This window comes from Melopsittacus undulatus, unplaced genomic scaffold, assembly GCF_012275295.1.
Source record: "Melopsittacus undulatus isolate bMelUnd1 unplaced genomic scaffold, bMelUnd1.mat.Z mat_scaffold_128_arrow_ctg1, whole genome shotgun sequence".
Lineage (NCBI taxonomy): Eukaryota > Metazoa > Chordata > Aves > Psittaciformes > Psittaculidae > Melopsittacus > Melopsittacus undulatus.
Window position 1 is genome coordinate 66,591 of NW_022994100.1, and position 12,241 is coordinate 78,831.

At 50.0% G+C, this 12,241-nt stretch overlaps 1 protein-coding gene across 2 annotated transcripts in view; it reads right to left on the reverse strand.

Annotated features, from left to right (window-relative positions):
* The window catches only part of LOC117435859 (spindle and kinetochore-associated protein 1-like), a 77,700-nt gene that overhangs the window by 18,701 nt on the left and 46,758 nt on the right, over nucleotides 1–12,241 (reverse strand). The window contains exon 1 of one of the 2 annotated variants that reach the window (XM_034073873.1): nucleotides 5,802–6,097. The exons of the other annotated variant lie outside the window; for it this stretch is intronic. Coding sequence (XP_033929764.1) covers nucleotides 5,802–5,821 — 20 coding nt within the window. The 5' untranslated portion in view covers nucleotides 5,822–6,097. Of the gene's footprint in view, nucleotides 1–5,801; nucleotides 6,098–12,241 lie in introns of those variants that run through there. 2 annotated transcript variants of the gene reach the window in all.

Below are 12,241 nucleotides of genomic sequence, written 5' to 3' on the forward strand. Positions count from 1 at the left end.
TGAAAAAGCAAGTGAGAGGTAAATGGAAACTGTAAAATCTGCTCAGTGTTCATGAAGAGGTAACAAGTCTCTACATTTCCTGCATTATTCTTATATGCACAGTGTTTTTTTTGGGATTTCATAGAATCACAAACTGCTCCAACCTGGCCTTGAACACTGCCAGGGATGGGGCAGCCACAGCTGCTCTGGGCACCCTGTGCCAGCACCTCAGCACCCTCCCAGGGAACAGCTTCTGCCTAAGAGCTCAGCTCAGTCTCCCCTGTTCTGGCAGGTTCAAGCCATTCCCCTTGTCCTGTCCCTACAGGCCCTTGTCCCAAGCCCCTCTCCAGCTTTCCTGCAGCCCCTTTAGGCACTGGAGCTGCTCTCAGGTGTCCCCTTCAGGAGCCTTCTCTTGTCCAGGCTGCCCCAGCCCAGCTCTCTCAGCCTGGCTCCAGAGCAGAGCTGCTCCAGCCCTCGCAGCAGCTCCATGGCCTCCTCTGGCCTCGCTCCAACAGCTCCAGGTCCCTCTTGTGCTGCTGCCCCAGAGCTGGATCAGGGCTGCAGGGGGGGTCTCCCCAGAGCACAGCAGAGGGGCAGGATTCCCCTCCCTGAGCTGCTGCTCACGCTCTGGGGGTGCAGCCCCACACACGGGGGGGTTCTGGGCTCAAGCACTCACTGAAGCTGGGTCATGGAGAGCTTCTCCTCACCCATCACACCAAGTCCTTCTTGTCAGGCTGCTCCATATCCTCTGCTGCAACCTGTGTTTGTGCTGGGTTTGGTTGTATGCGATTGATTTGTTTTATTACCAGTTTGCTTGTATAGTTCTCTTTATAAGTGACTGTTTCCCTTCCCTGGTGTCCCGGCCATGCCCAGGCAACTGAAGGGCTGGGTGACTGGATCGGGGGCAACATGAGAGCTCCTGACCCTTCCCTCTGTCCATGCTGCATGTTTCAATGATGAGTTTGACCTTGCTCATATTTACTAAATGGATGGGATTTATGGTCTGCAGTACAGGAGAGTTTTCCAACAGAGATCAATGTTAGTATGTGCTTTCTGAAAGTTCCCCAAAGCTTTCCCAGCCTTAAACTAGGATGGACAGGAGGTGGGAAATAGATGGGAATAAAGATAGCACTCAGATCTCTTAAAACTACTGTCCCTTTGTGTCCTACTCTCTTCCAGCACCCCAATAAAACCCTCTATCGAGCACATGAGCACATGAAAATAGACCACAGTTTCCATCATCTGCTGCCAGAAAGCATCATTGCTGGTTTTACCACCACTGTTGGTCTGAGCAGCTATTTTCATTAGGCCACTGAAATAATACTTTTTCATTACAATAGACACGGAGACCCAAGAAGAGAAGAGGAAAATACTGGGATTGGTGATGGTGAATCCTGGAACTCCCACTTGGTTACCCCTGCCCCAGTGGGAGCGTGTTGCCTGCTGGTCTCTTAGCCGTGGTGCATGTCCCCTGTATTCACCACCAGCTTTTCCCAGGGTGGTTCAATGAGAGGGACCCAGCCCTTAGAGCAAAGGCAGGAACACAGCCTGAATGCTCTGGGGCCATCCTTTTAGGGGTGATTCTGTCTCCGCCCTCTAATTGCAGGAGATGCTGCAGGGTCATCACTCATCAGGGACTGAGATGTAGCCAGGAGCACCATGAAGGCCATCCCTTTGCTCATGAGATAAAATGGGGCTCTTTCTCCCCTTTTAGTCTCATGCTTTGCATTTTCCCTTTCAGTGCTTCTAGAACTGTACTAATATTGCTAATTAAGCTGATGAGGCAAAACTTGGTTTCCTTCCACTGCATGTAGAGTAAGCCAAGAAGCTCAGTGTGGGAGCCAGCACCACCTCCCATCCAGCCCTACCTGGTCTCAGCAACCCTGGGGATTTCAGCTCGTAGTGCCAAAAAGCTGGGAAGCATCTTGTGTTCTGATGATGGTGCCAAGGGGTGAGATGTAGAGGTGGATCTCAAACCTGATGTGGCACTGTGTAGAAGCATGTTGGCCCAGCTCCTACCTCTCAGAGTTCCCTTTTTGCCAGTGGGAACTTTTTGCTACTTTCCTTGGTGTTTTTCCCTGCTCAGACATCCAGGAGACCTGTGCAGACACTGAGGTCTCCAGCACAGGCTTAGGAAACTCAGACTAGTCACCATAAGGGGAACATGTTGCCCAGATGAACCTCCTGCAGCCCTCTTGTTGCTCCTCAGGTCCCAGTCTGCCCTGAAGCCATCCTGTGGTCCTCAAAGCCTCTACCCCTGTCCATCAGTTCTGTAGCCCCATCATAGAAGGCCACCAAATTGGTCAGGCAGGATTTCCCCTTAGTGAAACCATGCTGGCTGTCACCAAGCACCTTGTTGTTCTTCCTGTGCCTTAGCATGCCTTGCAGGAGAATCTGCTCCCAGATTTTGCCAGGCACAGAGGTGAGACTGACTGGTCTGTAATTCCCCGGGTCATCCATTTTCCCCTTCTTGAAAATGGGGGTTATATTCCCTTTTTCCAGCCATCAGGAACCTCACCCGACTGCCAGGATTTTTCAAATATGATGGACAATGGCATTTCTCCCATATCTGTCAGGCCTTTCCCATTACCAGCACTAGTATCTTCCACAGCACAAAATTTGAACTGATTTGATTTTGTCCCATATTATAAGCTTTTTACGAGAAAAGGTTAATAGCATAGCTTAGAGTGACAGTAATATTTTTCTGCAGCAAACTACAACAAATATGTGCTAGCAGAACTATCAATGTTCATAGAAACACATCCTGAAACACTCCCTTTTAGTTCTTCCTTAGATAATCAGCTCACTGTTTTATTTAAATCTGGGCCTTGAAAACCACTTTTTATCCACCAGTATCCTTGCATAGCAGTGATTCAAGTCAAAACACCTCTCCCCACAAAACACCAGGTGCTGATGTTTTGCCTTCACATCCAGAAACAACATTCACTAGGGTGCTGTCATCTTTTCAGCAGTTTTGATTTTCCACATGAGAGATTAGGAAACCATCTGCAATTATTTGCCACTACTGTGAGGTTCCCTTCCCCCCTATATCTAGAATGAAGCCCCAGCAATGCTGGTCTCAATTACAGCTGCATAACCCATGCAAAAGAAGTTCTTTGTCTTTGGATTTCTTACTTACTTGAGAGGCAAATCCTTTGCTCAGAAAGGTTTGCACACTATTTCCTCCATAAGTAATGTATTGTTTTATAACCCCACCAGGCAGCACCCATGGCAAGGGGAATTACTCTTTCTGGCTCCCTTGCTGCTTTGTTGTACTACAAGTTTTATGCTTGCCATTTGCCACTGGATTTTCAAGTCATCCCTAGCTGCTGCATTACTCTATTTCCATGGAGTCAACAGTTTTCTCATTACTTCATAAAACCTCAGACAAAACTGTAACATACCAAGAAATTCATCCCTCCCAGCCCTTAAATATGAGTTTTCAGGGGGAGAGTCCACAGTTCCCTGGTGTGAAGTTGTTTACATCTCCTAAACATCTCCAAGATTAACTTACAGTAGAATGGTAGCATAAGTCTCTACTGAAATAAAGAGATGGCAGTTCAAGCACTGCTGTGGTGGCATAATATATGTGTGTGAAACACAGTGTATACATGCTGTGTAACACAGCACTTTGTCTGATTGTGCAAGGATCCTGGGACCCATACCTAAAGTAACTGCATGGCATATTTCAGCTGGATGACAACAAGCTTTACAGTCAGCTTTAAACACTGACCTCTCCTCCTTTGGATAATTTTTCCAACTTGTCATCAGCCAAGTCCTGATTTTCAGCAAGAAAGAGAAGTTCTTGGCAGACAGAGCAACAGCTTTTTCCTTCTTTGTGGGCAATTAACTTGAAGCAATCTCTGATCCACAGTCACTGTTTTAATTCCCATTTCCCTCCACCCCAGGCAGCTCCGGCACCTGTCCATCAGCAGGACATGGACCACAGGAGGCCTCAGAGGTGACTGCCCTCCCTGACCAGGAGCTGATGCTGTGGGGCTCACACAGCTACCACCAACCCACAGGCACAGGGAGCCCATTCTTGCCATTAAACTCAACCTTTGGTTTATGCACATATTAATGCAAAACTTTCTCACTCTTGTACCTGTCTGTGCAAGCTCTCCCCTCACTAGATGTCCTTAGCCCTTCCCAGCCAGGCACTGTGCTCTGAGGGGATCCAGGGTCTGGGCTCTGTCACCCTCTGAATCGTAGACTCATAGAATGGTTTGGGTTGTAAGGGACCTTCAAAAGCTCATCCAGTCCAACCCCCATGCAGTGAGCAGGGACACCTTCCACTAGATCAGGTACCCCAGAACCACATCCAGCCTTGAATATCTCCAGGGATGCTGCAACTGCCAATGCTCTGGGTAACCTGTGCCAGTTTTTACCACTCACACTGTGAAGAATTTTTTCTCATATCCATCATGAATGTCCCCTCTCTAAGTTAAAACCATCACCCCTCGTTTTATCACAACAGGCCCTGCTAAAAAGTCTCTCCCCATACTTCTTAATAGGCCCTTTCTAAGAACTGGAGTGCCACAATAAGGTCTCCCTGAGTCGTCTTCATCCAGGCTGAACAAGCCCAGCTGTCTCAGCCTTTTCTCACAGCAGATCAGCTTCACCCCTCTGATCATTGTGCTGCTGCCCCAGAGCTGGATCAGGGCTGCAGGGGGGGTCTGCCCAGAGCACAGCAGAGGGGCAGGATCCCCTCCCTGAGCTGCTGCTCATGCTCTGGGGGTGCAGCCCCACACACGGGGGGCTCTGGGCTCTAGCACTCACTGAAGCTGGGTCATGGGGAGCTTCTGCTCATCCAGCACCCCAAGTTCTTCTCCTCAGGGCTACTCTCCATTCCTCCATCCCCCTGCCTGTCTTGATACTGGGGGTTGCCCGACCCAGGGGGCTGCAATAAACACATAAACGTATTTGCTTTTGGCAATCATTGGTGCTGCTATGTGGATATAACTGTATGGGTTCACAAAGTTGAAAATGGCCAGAACTCGAGCAAAATGGAGTCAAGTAAAAAGAAAAAAAAGGGGGGGGGGGGGGGAGGCTTGATAAAAGCTAGTGCCTGGAAAACGTAGGGTTAAAGTACTTTCAGCTTAACTTAGGTCGAAGATAAAGAACAAAGTCTGTGCTGTAAGTCTTTGGAATTTAGGGGACCCACTAAACATGACTGAATGACTTCACACCAGCCTTCTACTTATCAGTTAGTTCAGAGACAGAGCCTCCCCAACATCTGCTAGCTTGGGATACTCCTTGTCTGCCCCTCCTGCACCAAATTTTGTGGAAGGTCACCCTGTTCTAAATCTTTGCCAGCTACCAGAAACTTGCAGATATGGCTGGTTTCAGCTAATTGGTGATTACTGGGGCATCCAACCGTGCCAAAGGTGAAAAGTACACTGCGAGGAAGACTGCTTACTTCATCTTGAAGACCCCTGCTCACAAGAGAAAGACTGCTTAGTTCATCCTCAAGACCCTGCCCACAATCACTGCAGAGCAGTGCACAGATGCCAAGAGACTTATGGTAATAAGTTCCTGGATTTAGTTATAATATTCCCTGCCTATATGCAGGAATTATCAATATGTATATGACTAAGGCAATAGTGAAAGTATATAAACCTGTAACAAACGCTAACCAGTGTGCCTCCGGCTGCAGCCATGCGCCCAGCGCTGTTGCTTTTGCTTTATTGACTTTGTCCCTCAATAAACCCCTGTTAATCTCGATTAGAGCAGAGAGCTCGTATTTCACAGTGTGGACCCTGTGCTGGGCCCATTGAACCTCATGATGGTTCCACTTCTCCAACCTGTATCCCATCCCTTACCTCGGGTGTGTCACCTGCATGCTTGTGACAGTGCGCTCGATCCCACTATGTTGTTGATGAAGATACTAAACAGCACTGGTCCCAGTACAGACCCCTGAGGGACACCATTTGTCACTGGTGTGCATCGAGACACTGAGCTGCATGCGACTGTCCAACCATCGATCAGCCCCCTCATTACACCCGTACCTCTACAGCTGAGAGAAACGGACTTTGTGGGGGGCTGTGAGAGGCTGCAGGGCTGCGGCACCACACGGCAGCGCCGCTGGGCTGCGGGTCACCTCAGGCCGCCATTACAGCTCCCGAGCCCCTCACCGTGGCTGCGCCATGACGCCACATCCACCGCCGCGCGTCGCTCTAGCAACGGCTGAGGCGGCCGGGCGGCCATGGCGGCGCAGCGGCGGTGCCGGGAGGTGTCCGGGCCGGGCCCGCACTCCGTAGCGGTGGTGAGGGACGGGGCCGGAGCGGGGACAGCCTCCTCCCGTCCGTCGAGAGGGGCGATAGGAGCCGCAACCCGGTGCCGGGCTCTGTGAGGGGAGCTGGGAGCGGGGTGTCGTGAGGGCTGCAGGATGTGGGGGTCCCTGAAGGAGCCTTCCCAGCTGCACCCGTGTGGGGTGAAGTCTGCCCTTCACGGATGTACAGGTCCCCTGTATTCGCCGTGGGGTGCGGCTGTGTGTGACAGGGGAGATGTGGCTGGAGGGAGATGGCTGGAGGTGATCTGTGGTGAGGACGCTTGTTCAGTGTATGTAAAGCAAACTATAAACACTCCCTTGCATGTATAGGGCAAGAATGAAGCTGTAGCATGGAAGACAAAGAACTGTGGGCACTTAAAGCCATTTCACGCTCTTGTAGAGGTGTTGTGCTACTCAAGGCAGTCCTCTCGGGATTTACCCTTATAACCCCAAATTCTCATCCTTTGGTGTTATGTATCATAGAACCCCCGACTGGTTTGGGTTGGAAGGGACTTTAAAGCTCCTCCAGTTCCAACCCCTGCCACAGGTAGGGACCCCTTCCACTGGAGCAGCTGCTCCAAGCCCCTGTGTCCAGCCTGGCCTTGAGCACTGCAGGGATGGGGCAGCCACAGCTGCTCTGGGCACCCTGTGCCAGCGCCTCAGCACCCTCACAGGGAACAGCTTCTGCCTCAGAGCTCAGCTCAGTCTCCCCTGTTCTGGCAGGTTCAAGCCATTCCCCTTGTCCTGTCCCTACAGGCCCTTGTCCCAAGCCCCTCTCCAGCTTTCCTGCAGCCCCTTTAGGCCCTGGAGCTGCTCTCAGGTGTCCCCTTCAGGAGCCTTCTCTTGTCCAGGCTGCCCCAGCCCAGCTCTCTCAGCCTGGCTCCAGAGCAGAGCTGCTCCAGCCCTCGCAGCAGCTCCATGGCCTCCTCTGGCCTCGCTCCAACAGCTCCAGGTCCCTCTTGTGCTGCTGCCCCAGAGCTGGATCAGGGCTGCAGGGGGGGTCTCACAGAGCACAGCAGAGGGGCAGGATTCCCTCCCTGAGCTGCTGCTCACGCTCTGGGGGTGCAGCCCCACACACGGGGGGGGTTCTGGGCTCCAGCACTCACTGAAGCTGGGTCATGAGGAGCTTCTCCTCAGCCAACACCCCAAGTCCTTCTCCTCAAGATGCTCCATGCCCTCTTCCCCAGCCTGTGTTTGTGCTGGGGATTGCCCTGACATAGGGGCAGGACCTTGCTCTTGGAAGAGCTTGCTGGGGCAAAGTGGGGGTTCTTGGGCAAAGATTTTCTCAAACATCTACTGACTGGCATATTGCTTCAAGGTTTTATTGCCATGAACCATGTGGTGATGGTCTCTGCACTGACTCGATGGTCCTTGCACTGAAGCAGTAAGTGTATGTCAATGCACATAATAAATGATATTTTCTTTTCAAGGGCTGGTTTGTTTGGTAGAGGCTGAATAGCACCAGCATTTCAGAAAACCCAGTGGTGCCCAGCACCTCACAGGACCTTGGCTCCAGGACCCTGTTGCCAGAGCAGCTCTGTGTGACAAACAAACTCCGTTTGCATTGTGCAGAAGCTCTCACAGCACTCCAGCAACAAACACCGCAGCCTGGCAGGATCTGTCCTGAACGCTGATGAGAGAAAGGGGTATCTCCATTCAAATGGGGTGATTAAACTCAGCAATAGCTCCTCATGACCACCAAGCTGCCACGCGTAATGAATGGAAATGCCATACTTAAAGCATGTGGTGTTGGCATGACTCAAAGTGTGCGCCATAAATTGCAGGGTTTTGGCACTTGTGGGTGCATAATGGTGCTGTTGTTGCACATGCACACAGACAGGAGCTCCTGCTCTCTAACATGAGATGGGTGCAAGACAACGTTTTTTCATGCGGGATGAAGAGAGACAGAATGGTAACATGAAGAGGGACTTAATGAAACACTGTGGAGCCTTTAATAGATAATCACAGGCCTGTGCTGCACCTTCATGCACGAGGAGTTGTGTCTCTTTGTAAGCAGGGGAGAAGCAAAGCTCTCAATAACCTGAGTGTTTACATTAATTTCCCATGATTGGTGAGGAGGGACCCGGCGCTCTTGATTGAAGCAGGCAGCACTGGTGCCTGAAGAATGTGCCAATAATGGGAGCTGTAAGAACCTCTTTTTTTCACTCTGCCATAACGTGGATTTTAATCCAAGCTCTCTCCCTCTAATCCGTGAGAAACACAGGGAAGGCAAACACAGAACAGTGAAGCATTAGTCCTGGAAGTAAGAGATTTGGCTTTCCTGCTGCAGGCTTGGGCTATTAGACACCTTTCAGAAGAGGCTGCTTTACTCTGCTCTCTCCTTCTCCTACACTCCATATGTTCACAGAGAGAGAGGGGATTTTAACTGTCTAATCACAGCAGCATTTGATTCAGAGACTGAAATTCACCCCTTTGACAGGCAAGCAAGCTGAGGCCCACAGGGGTGATGTTCAGAGTGTACTGGGGGTTTATACCCTGTCTGTGTGTAGACTTCACCCCAGCTGCAAAACAATGCCCTTATACACACTGCAAAATGTTTGTCTTGCATAATATTTTTGCATCTCTCATTACAGCACTTCTCCAGCATATTTAGGAAGTTAAATCATTACCTGCTCCAAGTGCCTACAGCATGAATGAGGCTCAGAAATTCAGTGACAGGAGTCAGCCCAGCACCAGTGTTCCCACAAGGGAACATTCAGCACATCCTGTTTAATACTGCCTTTTCTAGACACTTCCCAGTGTTTTATCAGCACTTGGAACAAGGTACAACATGTCACGTGGTTGCCCTGTCTATTAGTGACCTGCAGCAGTACACCTTAGGATGGATCATTGATGCTTTCACCAACCCACACACAACAGGCAGAGAATAGACTCTTTTTCTCATAACAAAGTCGATAAAATGAAGAAGCAGCATGAAAGTGGCCACAATTCCAGAGGTGCTAAGACCAACTGATGGGCTTTGGGAGCATCTAAGAACCCATGAAAGAAGAAAAAACTTGCTTTTATTCATCAATATTTTAAGAATTGCTCTGTGTGGTAAGAATTTCCCATGTTACAGTTGCTTGCAGGGGAACCACAGGACAATTCATGTGGGAAGGGACCTCTGGAATCGCCCAGTCCAGCTTGGAGCACATGTTCTCAGATCAGATTCCTCGCAGCTGAGTCTTGACCACCTCAAAGGATGGAAGGTTGTATGGTGGAGTAGGGAGAAGGGGATTTAACAGAATCAGGTTTCCTGTGTGAGGCAGCAAGAGGAAAAGAGTGTTGCTTGCCTCGCAGTCTTCTTTCTGTTGCACATTGCTCACCAAATTCTAGCTTTCCTCAGCGCTTTGAGCTTGCAGCCCATTTTCATTCTGTCGGCTGTAATATTAATCAGCAGGCTGCCAATTATTTTGTTGTAACCCATGTACTTTAAACTGGAAATAAGATGAATTGGTGCAGGGTAAACAAATTCCAGCTTTCTGGGAGAAGCACACAGGCAGCGCAGCAGAGCAAGGGGAGCTGCTGGGATGCTACAGCCAGGAGCCCATGGAGAGCAACCTCATTGAGTCTGGACCCGTTGTCAGCTGATGAAGATAATTAATGGAGTGCTCATCCAGACAGGCTCTGTACAGATCACAGAGCAAGCAAACACAGCTGCGAGACCATCTCCCTCTTGCTTCTGACCCAAGGTGCCTCTTGGTCTGCTCAACACCGGCGTAAAGCACCATGTGAGCACGGTCCAGCTGCATGAGTTCTGGTAGCTCCATTGAAATCCCTCTGCTTTTTCACTGACACCATCAGAAAAAGATTAATTCCTCAGGGGATTGTGTGACAGTAACATGCAATCAGTCACCCCAGAGCAGTATGAACATACAAAAACTAGAGTGGAAATTAAAAACAGTGGGACAGGAAAGTGCTGTGACTGTGTCAAGCAGAGGAAATTAAATCACTCCAACCCACCATGTGTGCTGATTTCTCCCCAAAGTGTTATAAATCAAAGAGGAACTTCAATATTGGTGTCTGCAAAGTAGCTAGGCATGTTAGTCCTGGCTGGTGGGGACATATTAGTGGGGTGAAGCAGCTGCTGGTGTACAATGCCCTTCCCACCGTGACTAAGGACATCAGAACCAACAGGCATCACACCTTCCTCTTTAATCTACCTTTAAAACACCAAAGACAGGTCATAGAATCATGAATCCCAGGTTGGAAGGGACCTCAAGGTTGGATCTGGTCTAACCTTTCTCGGCAAAGAATGACCTAAAGTAGATGTTAGACTCTTGGTTAATATTCAAGGATCACCTGCTACAAGCTCAGGAAGTGTTGCATCCTGACTAGAAGGAAGTGCAGCAGGAGGGCCAGGAGACCTCCTGGGATGGATAAGGAGCTGCTGAGAAAAATTCACAGGAAAAAAGAGGCTTATAAAAGGTGGAAACAAGGACAGGTGGCCTGGGATGAATACAGGGATGTTGTCTGGGAAGTTAGGGACCAAGGTAGGAAAGCTAAGGCCCAATTGGAGCTAATCTTGGCAAGGGATGTAAACGACAAGAGGAAGGGATTTTATAGGTATGTAGCAGCTAAAAAACAGACTAAGGACAATGTAGGCCCCCTCCGAAACTTTCGGGAGAACTGGCTACACAGGACTTGGAGAAGACTGAGGTTCTGAATGACTTCTTTGCCTCGGTCGTCACTGGCAAAGGCTCTGACCGCAGCACCCGAGTCTTGGAAGGCAGACGCAGGGACTGTGAAAACCTAGACCTTGGGCCCACTGTACATGAGGATCTGGTTCGAGACCATCTTAAGAACCTGAATGTACACAAGTCCATGGGACCTGATGAAATCCATCCATGGGTCCCGAAGCAGCTGGCGAATGAAGTTGCTAAGCCACTGGCCATCATATTTGAAAAATCCTGGCAGTCAGGACAAGTTCCTGATCACTGGAAAAAAGGAAATATAACCCCCATTTTCAAGAAGGGGAAGATGGATGACCTGGGGAATTACAGACCAGTCAGTCTCACCTCTGTGCCTGGCAAAATCTGGGAGCAGATTCTCTTGGAAGGCATGCTATGGCACAGGAAGAACAACAAGGTGCTTGGTGACAGCCAGCATGGCTTCACTAAGGGGAAATCCTGCCTGACCAATTTGGTGGCCTTCTATAACGGGCCTACAAAAATGATGGACAGGGGTGGAGCAGTTGACGTCATCTACCTGGACTTGTGCAAAGCGTTTGACACTGTCCCACACAACATCCTTGTCTCTAAAATGGAGTGTCATCAATTTGATAGGTGGACCACTTGGTGGATAAAGAACTGGCTGGATAGACACACACAAAGAGTTGTGGTCAACGGCTCAATGTCCGCCTGGAGACCAGTAATGAGTGGTGTCCCTCAGTGATCCGTGCTGGGACCAGTCTTAACATCTTTGTCGGTGACACGGACAGTGGGTTTGAGTACGCCCTCAGCAAGTTTGCCGATGACACCAGGCTGTGTGGTTTGGTTGATAGGCTAGAGGGAAGGAATGCCATCCAGAGGGACCTTGACACGCTTGTGAGGTGAGCTGATGCCAACCTCATGAAGTTTAACCATGAGAAGAGCAAGATCGTACACCTGGGTGGGAGCAGTCCCAGGCACAGCTACAGGTTGAGCGGAGAAAAGATTCAGAGCAGCCCAAGGAGAGGGACTTGGGGGTGTTGGTCAGTCAGAAAATGAACATGAGCCAGCTTCAGTATGCACTCACAGCTCAGAAAGCCAACCGTATCCTAGGCTGCATCAAAAGAAGCGTGACCAGCAGGTCAAAGGAGGCGATCCTGCCCCTCTACTCTGCTCTCGTGAGACCTCACTTGGAGTATTGTGTGCAGTTCTGGTGTCCTCAACATAAAAAGGACATGGAACTGTTGGAACAAGTCCAGAGGAGGCCACGAGGATGATCAGCGACTGGAGCACCTCCTGTATGAAGAGAGGCTGAGAAAGTTGTGGCTGTTCAGCCTGGAGA